General features: G+C 40.3%; 1 protein-coding gene across 2 annotated transcripts in view; it reads right to left on the reverse strand.

The window, feature by feature from the left end:
• The window catches only part of Itga1 (integrin subunit alpha 1), a 160,033-nt gene that overhangs the window by 17,937 nt on the left and 120,808 nt on the right, over positions 1 to 21,288 (reverse strand). Inside the window, 5 exon segments of one of the 2 annotated variants that reach the window (NM_030994.2) lie at positions 2,673 to 2,775; positions 4,118 to 4,207; positions 5,969 to 6,045; positions 9,090 to 9,170; positions 16,765 to 16,974. In NM_030994.2, coding sequence (NP_112256.1) covers positions 2,673 to 2,775; positions 4,118 to 4,207; positions 5,969 to 6,045; positions 9,090 to 9,170; positions 16,765 to 16,974 — 561 coding nt within the window. 2 annotated transcript variants of the gene reach the window in all.

Below are 21,288 nucleotides of genomic sequence, written 5' to 3' on the forward strand. Positions count from 1 at the left end.
AATTAAGTTGTTTGTACGGAAAACCGAAGGCATTTAAGGTTGGTTATTACATTGTTCTCTTATAAGCAGGTTAAACAAGCAGGCTGAGTACACAGTAGGAGAATGCACTTCAAAGTGTATTATCAACCCGGGCTGAGCAGGCCGGTGAAAATATTAGTGGAAAATCAGTATCGAAAATTAACACTACTATTATATTCTTGCCACGTCTTCTATCCTTGTGTGTGTGTTGCAAGCACCATGCATGTGTAAATCTGCTTGTCCCTGTGCGTGCATGTGCAGGTCAGGAGAGGTCAGATGTCCTCTTCTGTCACTCTCTGCCTTATTTCTTTTAGACATCATCTCTCACTGATCCAGAATTTCACCATTTAGGCTAGGCTGGCTAACCAGCATGTTCCCAGTATCCATGTGTCTCTGCTCCCCAGTCCTAGGGTAATAGGCACATACAGCCGTGTCTAGATCTCTCTCTCTCTCTCTCTCTCTCTCTCTCTCTCTCTCTCTCTCTCTCTGTGTGTGTGTGTGTGTCCTCCTCTCTCCCTCTCTTTCTCCCTCCCTCCTCTGTTTCTTTCTTTTATTTAAGTGTCTGCACAGCGAGAGCTCTTGCCCATCAAGGACTCTCCTAAGCCTCTATCCAGGAAGATCATTTACTTGATCCACACAAGAAAAACTTAGCACTTTTTTTGGTTGCTTTAACCTAGTTAATTGCAACGCCCTAAGTCATCTCTAGCTTCAGCTACATAGGACCCACCATCACCGTTTGGGTAAGATAGACATCCACTGTCTTCCTTTTACAATGGTAATCACGAGCTAGTGATATTGCCTGGCACAGCTATTCAGTTACATGCTCTCTTTCTCTGACATTCAGTCAGGATCATAAATTCTGATTCATCATCTTTTTCTTTCTAAGAAGAAATCTTTCTAAAAACATCAGAAAATGCTGAAAATAAGCAGAAAACCAGTCTCCTACAATCCACCTACCTTACTAGTGTTTTACTGAGTAAACTAGCTGTCTTTAATATGTATTAGCTCATACCATTTATATATTGTATACACAAATAACCAAATTTCGCCTGCTCATTAAACCTATTAGGCTGTTTCCCAAAGACACACTGGTTAGTTGAGAATATGGCCTCCAGCAGCTAAATAACAAGTACAGAGTTTATCTCTCAGGGCTTGTCACCCGTGTGGAACTTCCTGTACTAAACGTCTGGTCTGCAGTGGTGCCTTAGCTTTTAACTCTAGGACTTAGGTTCTCTGATCTCTGTTTTATGCATGAGCAGCAATAGGAAAACAATAGAACACTGAATAAGCTTGGAAAACTGATAAATGTCGCTAAAATATTATAATATATTGTTTTTACATTGAGTATGTAACATTGTCTTCACCAAATGAATTAGTTTAGTTAAGCAATTTCATATGTTAAGAGTTAAAAATTTAAGCACTTTAGAAGAGTGTTACTAACTTTTTTTAATCATTAGTAATTTCTTAGGGAAAATTATTGATAGTAAGTCACTAGGTCTCACCTAAGTACGTTGTGTTATTTTTATCCAGTAAATTTATTCTAGAGTTGATTTCAACAGTGGGGGGGGGGTCTATTTTGTCCAATTAGTAGGTCTCCAGTTAATTTAATACAGCAAAACTACCAGAGATACACTGTGTTATTATTTATGGTAACATAATTTGTAATAATGTTCCTATCTAGAAGCTGGAGCCTAATAAGTTACAATGTATGAAGAACTACAACATTCAAGTGTTTTTTTTTCCTTTTCATTCTTCTTGCTTGAAGAATGAAAACCAAAGAGTCTGAATTACAAAATCATATTCCGGGATTGATCAGGTAGACTGCATTTGTGCCAATTCCCAGAATGTAGCTAAGCTTATCGCAGTAATTTCAGCAGAGAACACAAATTCTTCTCAAGAGTGTGCATTTGTTCCCGTTTTCTAAGAGAACTTCATCCTTCACTGCTGACAACTCCCCAAAAGGTTAAGGCTGCCTTCATTTATAACGGCGTTGTGTCACTTGGTGGCATGTATCCATAAATCATTCATTTGAATTGGTGTTCTTTTCTTCTTCAGCATTACTGAGTCTATAAGGGCTACCCGGACTGAGGTACCTAGACAGCCTGCTGGAGAGCTGAGGTAACACTTGCAGTAAAGAACTTAAAATAAAAAAAAATAATGTAATAGAAAATATCACTTAAGGAGGTTGTGGTGCTAACATTGGTAATTTACTGCATCATTCATAGGAAAGCAATAGACAGAAAAGAAATAGCGATTCACTGACGAAAGGAAAATAGTCCCCAAAAAATTTTGAAATAATTCATTTCTGAAATTGTCATGATTCTGTGAAACATGCTTTTCTTGCCTATACTAAAGCTAATATAAAGTATCTATACCTTGCATTTGTAATATCTATTTGAGACCAGAGTGATTTTTTTCCCTAGGAAGTTATTCTAAGTTAATAAGCCTTACTACAAGGAAATTAGAGACTTTGGCTTTTATAATTGACTCAGCCTAAAGGTCAGGAAGTGAGTATTGATTTGACAAAATGTTCTAACCCAGTTAAATGACATAGACGAATACTCTGGGGTATAGAGAGCAAATGTTGAAACACGTTCTTGTTTTCTTAGTACCAATAACTTGTGTAGACTATTGACTTAGGGGTGGTTTCTTACCGTATAGAAGACATTAATTTCATTCCCAATGTCCTCAGTGGAGTTAATAAACTCAGGGATCGTCTCATTGGCAGCGACTGAAATGTGATGTTCACTCGCAGAACTTAGAAGAGTTGATTGGAAAAATAGAAATAAAACAGTGAAGTTGAAATTTTATTTGACTTCATACTTTTCTTTCCCTACATCATACGATTCCACAAAAAGTATTTGCAGAGTTCAAAACAGAGGGTGATTCTTTTACCCCCTAAACCTCAGTTAAATATTTGAGGATGGAATGAATCATTTAATTCAGTAGTGACTGCTGCTTATTTGATGTCAATATGGGAAACTCTATGTAACTTTCAAGATACAAGTTCATTTCAAGTGAACAGTTTCTAGGAACCCACTAGCATTTAAATCTAGAGAAAAGTCAGACAAAAATTTGATATATTTAATAGTGGTGAATTGAAATGAAACTAGTTTCTTTTTAATTTACATTTACGCAATTTAAAAAACACTGTTACTGGTAGATGGAAAGCTCAATTGTCCTACAAAGGTCACAGTCCTTGGATGACCCTGGTAGAACTCAAGACCATCTCTCAAAGCAGCACTTCAGCCGAGAGAAGAAAAATAAAAGATATTTATAAATGTGTGCCAAAAATTGATTTGAATTAAGTGGAAAATTGTTGAGACAGAATCTTTGTGCCGACAGAAGCGGATGTGGCAAGTCAGTCAACAGACAACAGACTTCAAAGGCAAAGAAATATAAGTGAGTCTGAGTGCCTAGCCTTTAACCCTTGCTTTCTGATCACTGGTCACCAAAGAGAAAGTACCATAAGAAACTCTTAGACTATTAGAGTAGACCTGCCTTGGTGTTGACTCTCATATTTTTATATACACTGTACAAATTTATACAGAAGAGCTTGGAGTTCTGCCTCAGTAAGGGAATTCATACGCAAGGGACTCTGGAGTGGAAGTTTACAAAAATGACTGGTATTTGAAAGGAAAATAAAGTCTGAATGGAAAGAAGGGTTTCTAGATAGTGGAAGAAATCAATGGCTGGCCAATAGGAAAAGCTTTAGCTGTGTGTGACAGAATGGGCGGGTGGATCCCATCCCCACAGCATGAGGAAGAACAGTGACCAGAAATACACTGCTGACCTCTCAGAAAACATGATGTTTTGTCAAGGATTTTGGTTTGCTACTAACTAGGAGCTAAGTCCTGTCATTTGCATGTTGTAATTCAGTATTTAGTGCACACAGGCACTCAAACCTTAGCATGTAGGTGGATTATATGGGTGACATTTAATATGGATGCTGGGTACCACACCAGAATTTCACACTTGGCACTCTGGAGTGCCTGCCCCTTAAAGCATCCAACAGGTGATGCTGTCAGCCAGGGACCAAAGTAGCAGAACCATTTGGAGATCAGGAAGCTGACAGTGAATAAAGGTGGCCTCAGCCTACCTGTAAAACTGCAGTCCAACTTCATATTTTACTGGGATGGAAATATTTACTTCATTATCATTAAGAGATTCCAGGGGCTCCTCACTGTCACTGGAAAAGAGCACATTCACACTAGCCGTTAAGTTTGCTTATTCACGCACCATCGCTATGCACTGGAAAGAAACTGTGTTGGCAACTTACTAAAATACAGAAATCACAGAATTCTTGGTTCCTTTTTACCAAGAGGTGAAGGGAGACTGGAGAGGAGCATTGGTAATGTTTCCAAGCTGCTGAATTAGAATTGAAAACCACACTCATTTAGCCTACATTTATCTAAATTGTCTGAAATAATGAGAATCCACAGGCTTAATCACTAAAATGACGAGAGTGCCGGAATTTTGTGGCATAAAGATTTGGACACAAATCACCTTAGTTCATATGAAACCCTTGTACAGAGACTCAAGTAGGCTCACACAGCTATCTGGGAATCTAACATCTTCTTCTGTTGCCTTCAATACTCTTCCCCAACTGAATACTCTATATGCCTGTTCTTTAAGTTTTTATATATTCCTCGATTTGGGTGTAATTGTCATAATATTTGAAATTTTAATTATATCTATGCACACATATCCATACTTCACAAATATACCCCATATATTCATGGAGAAAGCATGGAGGAGAGATATAATTTATATGGCCAGATAGTGGGGAATGCAGTTGTTCTTCAACACTAGTATCTTTACTTTGAGTTATTTAATCTCTCTCTGCTTTGGTTTTTCCATCTATAAAATGAATATTTTATCACTAAATTTTCTACGGTAGAACAGCAGATGTCAAATAAATAGGTGCCAAGCTAAACTGAATCGAATAGATTGAATTAATTTATCTGTTAATTCATTTTATTATTTTTAATTCATTTTCCATCTCTATAGTAGTGATTACACACAGGAAGAATGCTGGGTGCTATAGGCAAAGCCACATGACCTCACAGCATATGTCCTGGTGGAGAACTATACCAATCAGGAAGCTAAACTCCCCTTCAAGTTCTGTATTAATCTTTCACTACTTTAAAAAGATATATGCAGTATAGTCTTTATTTAACCAGGATGGATTAAATTTAGCTAATACACAAATGAATAAATACTTTTGTTCGCAAAACCTACTTTTCTTTTTTTTTTTAATTTATTTTCCCGTTCATTGAAAATAGATGCATTGTATGGGAGAAGTATGAATTTAAATTTTTTTCTCATATTTTTCGTGATTGTGGTTTCTCCCTCTATTCCTCTCAGTTCCTCCCCACCCCCAACTCCCTCTTGTCTGGATCCACTCTCTTTCTGTCTCTCACTAGAAGAAGAGTTTTGTAGGGGATAATAATAAAATAAAATAAAGATGAACACATCATGTGAGCTTTGCTCGTGTTGACTTAGGGACCTATTTTGGTGCTCTGTGATGATGTTGAAAAGTTCTGAATGATTTGAGTAAAATTTACTGAAGTATAAAAGGGTACCACAAAAATCTGAAGACCATATGATTATTCAGTTGACCTTGATAGACAGCTAGTAAATGATTAAAATTGGGAGATTCTGTTAACCATAAATAAAGTTTGGCAGCTATGAGTGGCGGGCAAGTACAAGACAGTCTACAGCTAGTATTATCAGTGATTGTATTTGTTCTGAGTAAGAATTCTTCTACTTTTGCTAATTACCCCCCATGGTATGTTTTATGAAGCAAAGAGTTTCACAGACTGTTAACTTCTGCTGACTGTATACAAGCTTCAAGAAGGTGCCAGTGGTTCTACAGGTAAAATAACCAAATCGCATGAAAGACACGATATGCAGAAATGCGGACATATTCACACGCATATAGACCAACCTTGTTGCACTTAAGTGAATGATTGCATTTTCCGAGAGATGGGATGTGTTAAACTGGAATATTATTTTGAAGGTAACCTATGAAATTAAAATGGACATCTTAAGTAAGTTACAGATGAGGGAAACAACTTTCAGTAAAATAGTTCATATAAGTTCACTATCTAACAGAAATTATAAAATTACTTAAGAAACATTATCTTACGAAGTACAACCTCATCATAAATGCATACAATAAAATCTGATATGCATATGCACATGTGAATATGTAATATGCTTTGCATTCAAAGCTTAGATGTCCAAGTTTAGCTACTAATAATATGAGAGGGTCAGTCCTTTTGGTAGAAAACAGATCTTGAGCGTCCACATGAGTGGGATTAATGCCCTTGTACAAGAGGTACCAGAAACCTGTCTTTTTGGCTCCCAGAGGGTGCTGGAAGAAGACATCTTTGAACCAAAAAGTGTTTCTTTCTCAGACACTGGGTCTGACATTGACTTAATCATGGATTTTTCAGCTTCCACATCTGTGAGAAGTAAATTTCTCATCCATGTGCTGTTTTATTCTGGCTATTTTTATAGCAGTCTGAATGTACCAAGACACATGCGACATTGAACTTAAATGCCTTGTTTAAGTCATAGTAACAAAAAACATTTATGCAAACCGCAAATCAAGAAGAACCATTCTATTTAATTACCACAACTTTCCAGATAAGATTTATGAACATAATTGTGGCATGTTAATAACTAGAGTCGCCTTAATTCAGAAAGTCCACCATAATAAAACAAGGAAAACATATTTGACTTGTTAATTTGGTAGTATAATTGTTTTTGGATCACCACAGGATAATTTAAGAAGATGATACAGGAAGGAATCGGAGAAAGGACTGGAAGAGCTTGAAGGGGCTCGAGACCCCATATGAACAACAATGCCAAGCAACCAGAGCTTCCAGGGACTAAGCCACTACCCAAAGACTATACATGGACTGACCCTGGGCTCCAACCTCATAGGTAGCAATGAATAGCCTAGTAAGAGCACCAACGGAAGGGGAAGCCCTTGGCCCTGCCAAGACAGAACCGTCAGTGAACGTGATTGTTGGGGGGAGGGCAGTAATGGGGGAAGGATGGGGAGGGGAACACCCATATAGAAGGGGAGGGGGAGGGGTTAGGGGGAATGTTGGCCCAGAACCTGGGAAAGGGAATAACATTTGAAATGTAAATAAGAAATACTCAAGTTAATAAAGATAAAAAAATTAAAAAAAAGAAGATGATACAGAGTGGCTTAGCTCTTTTGAATGAGTTTTGTTTGTAAGAGCTTGCATATGTAAAACAATATTTAAGAAACAACAGAAAGTGTCTTTGTACAAGTGTCCCACACAGACAGCTCTCTTTTGAGAAGCTCTACCTTTACATAGACTGTATATGAATGCCAACAATTATACCAAAGTGTATTTTTTAATCAGAGACAGTCTGCATGTTCTTGTCCAGTGATCTCATCGTAATGCTTATGAAATTGTATTTCTCAGTCTCAAAACTAATTTTATTTTGTTCTAATTGAAATATCTAAAATTTGAGCCAGGAAAGCTTTCCGGAAATACCTAATGGAAACAACCTAAAATAATATCTTGATGTTAAATGTTTAATAGAAACGTTGTGACATTTACAGCTTGTGAAGGACTGGTGCTGTTCACAGGTGGGGTAGCAAGAACCTGAAGGCTCACACGGTTAGCACGGCTATACCATAGTGCATACGGACAATACCTTTTGTTTTCTTCTCTCCCACGCACAATCTTAGTTTAGACTTAAAAACAAAATAAAGTTCTTTTTAAGAAAGATGTTTTTTTTCCTCTTGCATTGGAGTTCTGATCTCCAGTCTAGTAAAGCAACGGTTCTCAGCCTTCCTAATGCTGTGACCCTTTAATACAGTTTCTCATACTGTGATGACACCAACAAAAATTATTTGAATTGCTTCTTTGTGACTGTTTTGAATTGTAACCTAAATATATGGTAGACAGGAGATCTGATATGTATCCCCTATGAAAGGGTTATTCAACCACCAAAGGGGTCGCGGCACATAGGTTGAGAACTACTTCAGTAAAGGACTTTTATTGGATGGAGTTTCCCTATCTCTCCTTGACTTCTACTTCTAGCCTAGACACTTGAGTCTTGGTATCCTCCAGGCCTCTGAGTCTACAAGAAGATGCTGGCAGAGAAGCAGACCTGAGGGAGCTGCTTACTGTATATTCCTGAAATACTAAAACCTGGGGTCTAGATCTGAAACCCAAGAATATTCCAAATGTAAAACCCAAATTGAGATTGCTTGCAAATTCTTCCCTTCACCCTTTGTATAAACTAAGAGATATTCCAATGTAAACTTTTATCCCAAGCAAAAGGAACTGCTGGAAGAGAAGGGAATGTTTAACTCCAGCTCCTTCCTCAATGGTACAGAGCAATGGCGTGTTCAGATGCAAGTGTAAGTCGGGCTCTGTTCAGAACTTTCATCTCGGAGTTCATGTGATTCAGAAACAGTGGAGGGTTCCTTCTCACAGCTCTGGGGTCCGGGAACCCCAAGATGAAAGCACCAGAAGATCGGAGTGCTATGGTCTCCTGCTCTCTGGAGACAGTGTGCATCATGTCATGATGGGGTAAAGAAACCCTCTTGAGCCTCTTTTGCAAAGCCACAAGTTGCAAAGGCACTGCTTCCTAATGCTATCATCTTGGGGATTAAATTTCAACCTTCAGATGCCTGAGAGAGGCAGAAATAGCACATACAGGCTGCAAGTACTTTGCATTCAATGCTTATCATCACAAATTACCCCTTACAGCAGCATTTCTCAACCCTTGGGTGGCAACCCCTTTGGGGGTCAAATGACCCTTTCACAGGGGTTGCATATCAGATATCCTGAATATCAGATGTTTGCATTCCAAATAACAGTAGTGAAATTATAGTTATGAAGTAGCAACAGAAAGACTTTTATGGTTGGAGGTCATCACAACACGAAGAACTGTATTCAAGAGTCACAACATTCGGAAGGTTGGGAACCATTGCATTTGGATTTACACATTTGGCTTTGAGCATGTCACTTCTCGCTGGCGACGGCTACTTATGTTTTACCCAGTCTCCTCACCGTTTCTCCTGCTCTTAGGAAAGGATATCCAACTCTGCAAGTGATATTTTGATTAGATTCACAGCTATCTTTTTGGATCTCCTGAAATGAAAAAAAAAATAAGATGATTCAGAAAAGAAATGCAGGGGAAAGATTTGCATTCATCTTTTTAGAATTTTCTCAGCTATGCTCTAGGAGCTACCTTGCCAAGATTGACTCTTGGGGAGAGTCACAGCACCTGGGGACTTCCTATTTTATAATTCATGGAGATCTGAAACCAACACTTGAGGGCGCTCTTGGGACAAAGCACGTTTGTCCTGCAGGAGTAGTCAGGGAAGCAGCACTGACAGCATCGTGCACAGGAAGTAGCAATGGTGGATGCTGACCCTCATGTCTGCACTGTCAGAGCCTGGAGTTCGAAGCTCTAACCTGCAACCACTAGGGCACGTCTGACTCTACCCAGCACATAATACAGGAGAGGCCTTAATACGAGGACAAGGACCTCCTTGAATCATCGGCAGTGAGTTATGGCAACAGCCAGAAAGCCAGCAGGAGAGATACAGGCAATGCCTTTTAACACACTTTGCTTTCCAGAGACAATCGGGTGATAATTAATGGTTCTCCATGTTACGCTTACATTTCTACAATTATTTCATATTCATAATGTTCTCAAAATAAAATGTTATAGTAACAAATGATCCTTACATGAATCTATCTTAGTTACCATGTGTCCAAATGACACCGGAACAAATGGAGTGAATTAACAATAACAATTTAAATTCATGGAAACTAGACAACAATGCTTTAATACTATGTATTAATGTGTGTGCACTATTTGATTCAGGGTCTCACACATGCTAAGCTGTTTTTCATAATTTAACTACATTCGCACACTAAAGGTATTAGTTTTTAATGTAAATAAAATATTCATATTAGCATTACTCATTTTAATATGAATCAAAATACTTCAAATTTATTCATATAAATATATTCAGGATTTTAACCTGGTGCATATATTTGGGAATCAGAATCAAAAGCTAAGGTGAAATATGGAAATACTGACAAATGATCCATCACCCTATGAAGGGGATTATTGTCAAATTAATAAAATGTCTGACATACAGATATGTTATTGCCAAATAGAATCATTCATTATAAATAAATAATACATATTTTCTAACAGAAATCTTTGGCTAAAGTAAGGATATTTCATAGGAAGAAAGAAACACTATCATGATTTTTCTCAATGGAGACTTTCCTTTCAACATATGAACGCCTCTTTGTCTCCGTTAATGTTTTTAGCTTTGATTATTATAAGTTTTTTCTTGGCTGAATCTTAATTTTGGTGGCCTGATGACTCTGTGAAGTACAGAATTTGGAACTATCAGCTATCTTTGTTAAGATACAAAGTCTAAGAAGAGACATGTCCCTCTAAAGACAAAAAACTGAAAGCTTTAAAAACCAAAGCTCGGAGTTCTGGGGTTGTTTAACTGGTTTATCTGTTCCTGATTTAACTTCGGTACCTGGTATCTGTCTAGGAAATTGTCCATTTCCTGAAGATTTTCAAGTTTTGTTGAATATAGGTTTTTGTAGTAAGATCTGATGATTTTTTGAATTTCCTCTGAATCTGTTGTTATGTCTCCCTTTTCATTTCTGATTTTGTTAATTTGGACGCACTCTCTGTGTCCTCTCGTTAGTCTGGCTAAGGGTTTATCTATCTTGTTGATTTTCTCAAAGAACCAACTTTTGGTTCTGTTGATTCTTTCTATGGTCCTTTTTGTTTCTACTTGGTTGATTTCAGCTCTGAGTTTGATTATTTCCTGCCTTCTACTCCTCCTGGGTGTATTTGCTTCTTTTTGTTCTAGATCTTTTAGGTGTGCTGTCAAGCTGCTGACATATGCTCTTTCCTGTTTCTTTATGCAGGCACTCAGCGCTATGAGTTTTCCTCTTAGCACAGCTTTCATTGTGTCCCATAAGTTTGGGTATGTTGTACCTTCATTTTCATTAAATTCTAAAAAGTTTTTAATTTCTTTCTTTATTTCTTCCTTGACCAGGTTATCATTGAGTAGAGCATTGTTCAATTTCCAAGTATATGTGGACATTCTTCCTTGATTGTTATTGAAGACCAGTTTTAGGCCGTGGTGGTCCGATAGCACGCATGGGATTATTTCTATCTTTCTGTACCTGTTGAGGCCCGTTTTTTGACCAATTATATGGTCAATTTTGGAGAAAGTACCATGAAGAGCTGAGAAGAAGGTATATCCTTTTGCTTTAGGATAGAATGTTCTATAAATATCCGTTAGGTCCATTTGGCTCATGACTTCTCTTAGTCTGTCTATATCTCTGTTTAATTTCTGTTTCCATGATCTGTCCATTGATGAGAGTGGGGTGTTGAAATCTCCCACTATTATTGTGTGAGGTCCAATGTGTGTTTTGAGCTTTAGTAAGGTTTCTTTTACATATGTAGGTGCCCTTGTATTTGGGGCATAGATATTTAGGATTGAGAGTTCATCTTGGTGGATTTTTCCTTTGATGAATATGAAGTGTTCTTCCTTATCTTTTTTGATGACTTTTAGTTGAAAATTGATTTTATTTGATATTAGAATGGCTACTCCAGCTTGCTTCTTCTGACCATTTGCTTGGAAAGTTGTTTTCCAGCCTTTCACTCTGAGGTAGTGTCTGTCTTTGTCTCTGAGGTATGTTTCCTGTAGGCAGCAGAATGCAGGGTCCTCGTTGCGTATCCAGTTTGTTAATCTATTTCTTTTTATTGGGGAGTTGAGGCCATTGATGTTGAGAGATATTAAGGAATAGTGGTTATTGCTTCCCGTTATATTCATATTTGGATGTGAGGTTATGTTTGTGTGCTTTCATTCTCTTTGTTTTGTTGCCAAGACGATTAGTTTCTTGCTTCTTCTAGGGTATAGCTTGCCTCCTTATGTTGGGCTTTACCATTTATTATCCTTTGTAGTGCTGGATTTGTAGAAAGATATTGTGTAAATTTGGTTTTGTCATGGAATATCTTGGTTTCTCCATCTATGTTAATTGAGAGTTTTGCAGGATACAGTAACCTGGGCTGGCATTTGTGTTCTCTTAGGGTCTGTATGACATCAGTCCAGGATCTTCTGGCCTTCATAGTTTCTGGCGAGAAGTCTGGTGTGATTCTGATAGGTCTGCCTTTATATGTTACTTGACAATTTTCCCTTACTGCTTTTAATATTCTTTCTTTATTTTGTGCATTTGGTGTTTTGACAATTATGTGACGGGAGGTGTTTCTTTTCTGGTCCAATCTATTTGGAGTTCTGTAGGCATCTTGTATGCCTATGGGTATCTCTTTTTTTATGTTAGGGAAGTTTTCTTCTATGATTTTGTTGAAGATATTTACTGGTCCTTTGAGCTGGGAGTCTTCACTCTCTTCTATACCTATTATCCTTAGGTTTGATCTTCTCATTGAGTCCTGGATTTCCTGTATGTTTTGGACCAGTAGCTTTTTCCGCTTTACATTATCTTTGACAGTTGAGTCAATGATTTCTATGGAATCTTCTGCTCCTGAGATTCTCTCTTCCATCTCTTGAATTCTGTTGGTGAGGCTTGTATCTACAGCTCCTTGTCTCTTCTTTTGGTTTTCTATATCCAGGGTTGTTTCCATGTGTTCTTTCTTGATTGCTTCTATTTCCATTTTTAATTCCTTCAACTGTTTGATTGTGTTTTCCTGGAATTCTTTCAGGGATTTTTGCGATTCCTCTCTGTAGGCTTCTACTTGTTTATTAGTGTTTTCCTGTGTTTCCCTAAGTGTGTTCATGTCTTTCTTGAAGTCCTCCAGCATCATGATCAAATATGATTTTGAAACTAGATCTTGCTTTTCTGGTGTGTTTGGATATTCCATGTTTGTTTTGGTGGGAGAATTGGGCTCCGATGATGGCATGTAGTCTTGGTTTCTGTTGCTTGGGTTCCTGCGCTTGCCTCTCGCCATCAGATTATCTCTAGTGTTACTTTGTTCTGCTATTTCTGACAGTGGCTAGACTGTCCTATAAGCCTGTGTGTCAGGAGTGCTGTAGACCTGTTTTCCTCTCTTTCAGTCAGTTATGGGGACAGAGTGTTCTGCTTTCGGGCGTGTAGTTTTTCATAGAAGCAGTCATTAAAGGTCTCCCAACCAAAAAGAGCCCAGGTCCAGACGGGTTTAGTGCAGAATTCTATCAAACCTTCATAGAAGACCTCATACCAATATTTTCCAAACTATTCCACAAAATTGAAACAGATGGATCACTACCAAATACCTTCTACGAAGCCACAATTACTCTTATACCTAAACCACACAAAGACACAACAAAGAAAGAGAACTTCAGACCAATTTCCCTTATGAATATCGACGCAAAAATACTCAACAAAATTCTGGCAAACCGAATCCAAGAGCACATCAAAACAATCATCCACCATGATCAAGTAGGCTTCATCCCAGGCATGCAGGGATGGTTTAATATAGGGAAAACCATCAACGTGATCCATTATATAAACAAACTGAAAGAACAAAACCACATGATCATTTCATTAGATGCTGAGAAAGCATTTGACAAAATTCAACACCCCTTCATGATAAAAGTCCTGGAAAGAATAGGAATTCAAGGCCCATACCTGAACATGGTAAAAGCCATATACAGCAAACCAGTTGCTAACATTAAACTAAATGGAGAGAAACTTGAAGCAATCCCACTAAAATCAGGGACTAGACAAGGCTGCCCACTCGCTCCCTACTTATTCAATATAGTTCTTGAAGTTCTAGCCAGAGCAATCAGACAACAAAAGGATGTCAAGGGGATACAGATCGGAAAAGAAGAAGTCAAAATATCACTATTTGCAGATGATATGATAGTATATTTAAGTGATCCCAAAAGTTCCACCAGAGAACTACTAAAGCTGATAAACAACTTCAGCAAAGTGGCTGGGTATAAAATTAACTCAAATAAATCAGTTGCCTTCCTCTATACAAAAGAGAAACAAGCCAAGAAAGAAATTAGGGAAACGACACCCTTCATAATAGACCCAAATAATATAAAGTACCTCGGAGTGACTTTAACAAAGCAAGTAAAAGATCTGTACAATAAGAACTTCAAGACACTGAAGAAGGAAATTGAAGAAGACCTCAGAAGATGGAAAGATCTCCCATGCTCATGGATTGGCAGGATTAATATAGTAAAAATGGCCATTTTACCAAAAGCAATCTACAGATTCAATGCAATCCCCATCAAAATACCAATCCAATTCTTCAAAGAGTTAGACAGAACAATTTGCAAATTCATCTGGAATAACAAAAAACCCAGGATAGCTAAAGCTATCCTCAACAATGAAAGGACTTCAGGGGGAATCACTATCCCTGAACTCAAGCAGTATTACAGAGCAATAGTGATAAAAACTGCATGGTATTGGTACAGAGACAGACAGATAGACCAATGGAATAGAATTGAAGACCCAGAAATGAACCCACACACATATGGTCACTTGATTTTTGACAAAGGAGCCAAAACCATCCAATGGAAAAAAGATAGCATTTTCAGCAAATGGTGCTGGTTCAACTGGAGGGCAACATGTAGAAGAATGCAGATCGATCCATGCTTATCACCCTGTACAAAGCTTAAGTCCAAGTGGATCAAGGACCTCCACATCAAACCAGACACACTCAAACTAATAGAAGAAAAACTAGGGAAGCATCTGGAACACATGGGCACTGGAAAAAATTTCCTGAAGAAAACACCAATGGCTTACGCTCTAAGATCAAGAATTGACAAATGGGATCTCATAAAACTGCAAAGTTTCTGTAAGGCAAAGGACACTGTGGTTAGGACAAAACGGCAACCAACAGATTGGGAAAAGATCTTTACCAATCCTACAACAGATAGAGGCCTTATATCCAAAATATACAAAGAACTCAAGAAGTTAGACCACAGGGAAACAAATAACCCTATTAAAAAATGGGGCTCAGAGCTAAACAAAGAATTCCCAGCTGAGGAATGCCGAATGGCGGAGAAACACCTAAAGAAATGTTCAACATCTTTAGTCATAAGGGAAATGCAAATCAAAACAACCCTGAGATTTCACCTCACACCAGTGAGAATGGCTAAGATCAAAAACTCAGGGGACAACAGATGCTGGCGAGGATGTGGAGAAAGAGGAACACTCCTCCATTGTTGGTGGGATTGCAAACTGGTACAACCATTCTGGAAATCAGTGTGGAGGATCCTCAGAAAATTGGACATTGAACTGCCTGAGGATCCAGCTATACCTCTCTTGGGCATATACCCAAAAGATGCCCCAACATATAAAAAAGACACGTGCTCCACTATGTTCATTTTAGCCTTATTTATAATAGCCAGAAGCTGGAAAGAACCCAGATGCCCTTCAACAGAGGAATGGATACAGAAAATGTGGTACATCTACACAATGGAATATTACTCAGCTATCAAAAACAACGACTTCATGAAATTCGTAGGCAAATGGCTGGAACTGGAAAATATCATCCTGAGTGAGCTAACCCAAACACAGAAAGACATACATGGTATGCACTCACTGATAAGTGGCTATTAGCCCAAATGCTTGAATTACCCTAAATGCCTAGAACAAATGAAACTCAAGACAGATGATCAAAATGTGAATGGTTCACTCCTTCTTTAAAAGGGGAACAAGAATACCCTTGGCAGGGAAGAGAGAGGCAAAGATTAAAACAGAGACTGAAGGAACACCCATTCAGAGTCTGCCCCACATGTGGCCCATGCATATACAGCCATCCAATTAGACAAGATGGATGAAGCAAAGAAGTGCAGACCGACAGGAGCCGGATGTAGATCGCTCCTGAGAGACACAGCCAGAATACAGCAAATACAGAGGCGAATACCAGCAGCAAACCACTGAACTGAGAATAGGACCCCCGTTGAAGGAATCAGAGAAAGAACTGGAAGAGCTTGAAGGGGCTCGAGACCCCATATGTACAACAATGCCAAGCAACCAGAGCTTCCAGGGACTAAGCCACTACCTAAAGACTATACATGGACTGACCCTGGACTCTGACCTCATAGGTAGCAATGAATATCCTAGTAAGAGCACCAGTGGAAGGGGAAGCCCTGGGTCCTGCTAAGACTGAACCCCCAGTGAACTAGACTGTTGGGGGGAGGGGGACAATGGGGGGAGGGTGGGGAGGGGAACACCGATAAGAAAGGGGAATGGGGAGGGGGATGTTTGCCCGGAAACTGGGAAAGGGAATAACACTCGAAATGTATATAAGAAATACTCAAGTTAATAAAAAAAAAAAAACAAAAAAAAACAAAACCAAAGCTCGGTGCGGGGGCTGGGGGCTGGAGAGATTGCTCAGTGGCTAAGAGCACTGGCCACTCTAGATTGTTCTTCCAGAAGAACCTAGCTCAAGTCCAAGCACCCATGTGGCTGCTCACAATGGTCTGTAACTGTAGTTCATGAATCCAATGTCTCCTTTGGCCTTTAGGTATAATACTGCTATGCATAAAATAAAATAACGCAAGTTTTTAAACATCTTAAAAGCTTGCGACTGTGACCACTATCTTATGATCTAAGACTAACAAAACAGCTCTCTACTCTTGTCAAATCAACGTTATGAAATTAATTAGCTCAGTAACATGAAATACAGGTTCAATAAATAGTCATTAAGAGCATGAATGATAAACAGTCTGTTCACCTCAATTCCCGAAAAAATCAGATTTGGCGAATGCTGCACCACTGTCCTGGTGTTGTACGCACTGTCTCCTTTGTTTTTGACGGTGAGGCTAACGTTGAACTTGTCATGCTGGGACTTGACGATCAGCAGGCTCTTTTCTGTGGTGGACACATTCAGAGTGAGGTCTGAAATGCATCTTTCCTTGTTTCCACAGTCTTTGGCAAAGGGAATCTGAAACAGTTCACAGGAACATGTTTTTCACAGTGTAGGTAAACATCACCGGACTACCTATTAATTTGTGTAAGAGAAATGGTATGGCGCCCAAGTAAGAGAGACAGCTCTGTGAGAAAATTGATTGCATGGCTGAGATCTTAAGGGATGTTACATTTACTGCTGGCTTTATGGGGAAAAGAATAAATGTCGTCTTGTGGTATTAATTCCCAATCCTTTAAAGGAGGTAGTTCTCATAGATATTTTATACTAGTGTCTGTTTTCCAATGAAGGACAGTCTGTAAAGCTCAAGTCAAGAACTCTAAGCTCGGTTGAACTCCACTGCCCCTGCGTGGGATATGAGTCTCAACCCCAGTGCACTGGTTCCTATTGATAAACCTCATGTGATTACAGCAAGAATGGTCTTGTGTGAGTTCTTGGGGGGTCGTGCCATCCCGAGACTTGAGTGAGGGTCTCCCCGCTCCGGGGATCTTTCATTGGGGCCTCGTCTGGGATCAGCGACTACCCTCATCTCCAAAGACCCACTTGGAGGTGAGATAGCATCTGTGTCTTTGTCTGTGTCCGTTTTGTGCCAGCTAAATCTGGGTCTGTATTTGCTACTCTGGGTCTGTATTTGCTCGTGAGTTGTGGAGTTCTGGTTTTGCAGTTGCTCCCATCTCAGGCTGAGAGGGAGGCTCATGTCTCAGGAGAGACGCGAGTGTGAGCGGTAGACGTGCCAGGGGCTCACCGATTATGCTGCCCTGGGAGACGTCCCAGGAGATCTGGGGGAACCCCAGGGATGCCTGGGAGATTCCCATCTGGGTGCTGGTGAGGATTCGGTGATTCTCCTGGATTGGAAAAGAGACCCGTCCTCCCAGCCGTCTGTATTTCCAGAGTGGTCTTTGTCTGTGTGTCTTAGGTCTTTGTTTTGTGTTACTTGTGACTTTGACGATGGAACTCCTCTGAGTTTGACTTTAGACCACTGGACTGCTAGAGCACACAATTTGTACCGTGGCAGACTTTTTGCTCCTTGGAGTGGCCAGTGTTTGATATTGACTGGCCTCCAGAAGGCACCTTTGACTTAACCATTATTTTTGATCTGCTCTCCATCAACTGTCTTTGGTGTCCTCTTGGGAAGGAGGAGTGAAATGGAATCCACTCCCCTTCATCTGTCTGTGGTTGAGAAGGAAGAGTGATGTAGAATCTGCTCTCCTTCATCTGTCGTTGGTGAGCTCACGGAAGCTCCCTTCTAAATCAGTTCAGTTTTGTGGCGATTCCACGGCGGCCACTTGTTTTTTGTTTTTGTGCGCACTTCTGTTTGTTAATCTTTTGTTTGATTGTCTTTCTGTGTGACTGAATGCTATTTGTCCTTTTCGGCGGACCTCTATTTTCTGGACTCTTGTTTTCTCACCATCCCACTTGAGATGCTTGTTAGTAGCTGTTACAGGAAATACAGAATCCTACTAGAGGCCAGAAAAAATGTTCCAGACACGGATGGAAGGCCCTCACTTCTGCCTGTTGACTTCAATATGCCTGAAGGTAGGGAGCACCAGGTCTACTGTCAGACTCCAATGGTGGGTCTCTGAGGGGCTAGAAAACGCCCCACCAATTTGGCTAAAGTAAGGAAAAGATATGAAAAAAAAGTTGTAGAAACTTGAAGAGTTAAGCTAAGTCACTGAGAGAGTTAGTGTAAGTTGCAGAGAAAATAAGGTTAATGTGTGTGGTTCAGGGTCTGTGCCCAAAAGTGGACAGCACCTAATAGCTGTAAGATGCAGACAGAGAGACTGAAAAAAGAAAGAAAGAAGACAAAAAGAGCAGAAAGCTAGGTAAGAAAAGAGACAGAAAGAAGAGGAAGCTAAAGAACTAAGGAGAGATAAAAGACAGGAGAAAAACTTATACTGGCCACAGTAGTTAGAGAGACTAGGAAGACAGTACTTGGCAACAGAAGAGAATTCCTGGCTAAAGATCAGAGTGCCTATTGTAAGAAAAACAACACTGGGTCAGGGACTGCCCCAGGATAGAGGGGAAGCCCAATCAGTGTTTTGTGGATACAGGGACCCAACGCTTGGTGCTCCTATGCCCCAGTGGGCCAGTGTCCATCAAAGACCTTGGGGACAGGGGGCTACCTGCAACAAGCAATACTTATGGACTGCCCGAAGAACAGTGGACCTCAGCGTGGGCCGGGTAACCCACTAGTTCATGGTCATCCCTGACTGCCCCTATCCCTTGCTCATGAGAAATTTGCTCTCCAAAATGGCTTGTGTGGGCTGAAATGGCTGGGTAAGGCCATGTGTATGCATATCTGCAGACTGTGTATGTGGAGCTTAAGACTTGTCTCAGTGCACCAGTACCTGATGCTGGGAGATGTGTGGCTTAGTGCAATTCTGCCTGGAACACATCGCTCCTGCCAGCCGGGCACTAACAATTATCACTCAATCCAGGACTTAAACTGTGGTAGAGTGTCTGATGTTCTGCCTTTAAATGAAATGTCCCAGAGGGTGGGACCACTGGTCAGCTGACATGGACTAGATTCTCCACCTGTTGGGGGCAATCTGGTCACCTTGCTGCCCAATCCTGACCTGGAGCCACCACAGCAAGAGTGTCAAGTACTGGCAGAAGCCCATGGGTGGAGGGAAGACCTCTGTGACTGACCAATCGACCCCTGCTGAAAGCCGAGGCTACCTTGTCCACAGACAGGAACAGTTCTCTTCATGAAGGTCAGAGATAAGTGGGTGCTGCCATGGTGGACAACACAATGTCATCTGGGGTGGCTGAACCTCTAACCCCCAGCACATCAGTGCCACAGATGCCTTTGCCATCTCTTGGATGCCCTGATGAAGCCAGCAACTGTGAGTGTTATTCATTGCCCAGGACATCAGGAGGGAAGAGATTCAGTGGCATGGGGCAATAACAAAGCAGATCAAGTGGCTTGAGAAATGGCTATGCAGGAGCTTATCCTGGTTACAGGCCTGCAAGAGACAGCCACTGGGAACTAGGAACGGACTAAGGGATGGCCTCACTTAGAATGTACAACAGAAGAAAAGGCCCAAATTGAGGGATGGCAATGGCACACTTGAGGGAAAACTATATTCCCCAGAGAACAAACAAAAGACTCACTTTGCCAAATACACAAATGGACTCATTTAGGAGATAAGAAGCTTGTCCAAGTAGTTAAGGTGTATGTAATAGACTTTAAGATTCTAGCCAGAGAGGCAGTAAAAAATATAAGGTATGTCAGTAAGTGATTGCTTAGCAAGCAAACAGGGCAAAGAGACCTAGAGAGTTTAGTGAAAAGTCGAAGTGAACTTCACTGAGATAAAACCAGGAAAATATGGTCACAAGTATCTCCTAGTGCTTGTAGATACCTTTTCAGGAATAGATAGAAGCTTTCCTCACCAAGCAAGAGAGGGCCTTGGTAGTCATCAAGAAGATACTGGAAGAAATCTTCTCCCCGGTCTGAAGTGCCCAAGGTAATCTTGTCAGACAATGGCCCTACTTTCGTTGCCAAGGTAAGCCAGGGTGTGGCCAAATATTTAGAAGTCGATTAGAAATTATGTTGTATTTACAGACCTCAAAGTTCCGGACAGGGAGAGTAAATAAATAAAACTCTAAAAGAGCCCCTGACCAAATTGACCATGGAGACTGGAGCTGACTGGGTGGCACTCCTTCCCTCTTGCTCTCTTCAGAGCAAGAAATACCCCTTCCAGATTCAGCCTTACCTACTTTGAGATCTTATATGGGGCCTCGGCTCCTCTAACTGTATTAGATGATGTTACTGAACCAACATGTCATAGTAATAATGATTTGTATGCCAGGCTAAAAGACCTACAGGTGATACAGAAAGAAATCTGGTCACAGCTGGCAGCAGCCTATACCCCAAGGACCCCCTGAGACATCTCATCAGACCCAGGTCGGAGACTCAATTACATACAACAACACCGAGCCCAGACACTCGTGCCTCAGTGGAAAGGACCGTACCTGGTGCTGCTGACCACCCTGACAGCCGTCAAGTCTCAGCCCTCACCAGCCACGTACTAGAAGTTGGGGCTGAGAGCTGGAACCTAGAAGGACACTCAGATCTTGCAAAAGCTCCCTAGACTTGCACATCAGATAAGTGGATACATCAGAGATGTGACTGGGAGTTTGCTATAATGCTCACTTGAGGAGTGTGCTTTAGAAACAAGAATTTCATATTTGCCCTGAGTTCCATCTGGATAGGTGTGGGGATAGGCTTGATTTCTATTGCAAATGATGTAATATTGCATATGTTAGTACTCCTAACACTTCTTGGGACTGTGCCTCAGGGATCACAACCTGTATCAGTTTAGAAGTTCT

The sequence above is a fragment of the Rattus norvegicus genome, chromosome 2 (assembly GCF_021556685.1).
Source record: "Rattus norvegicus strain SHRSP/BbbUtx chromosome 2, alternate assembly SHRSP_T2T, whole genome shotgun sequence".
In the NCBI taxonomy this organism is placed as follows: domain Eukaryota; kingdom Metazoa; phylum Chordata; class Mammalia; order Rodentia; family Muridae; genus Rattus; species Rattus norvegicus.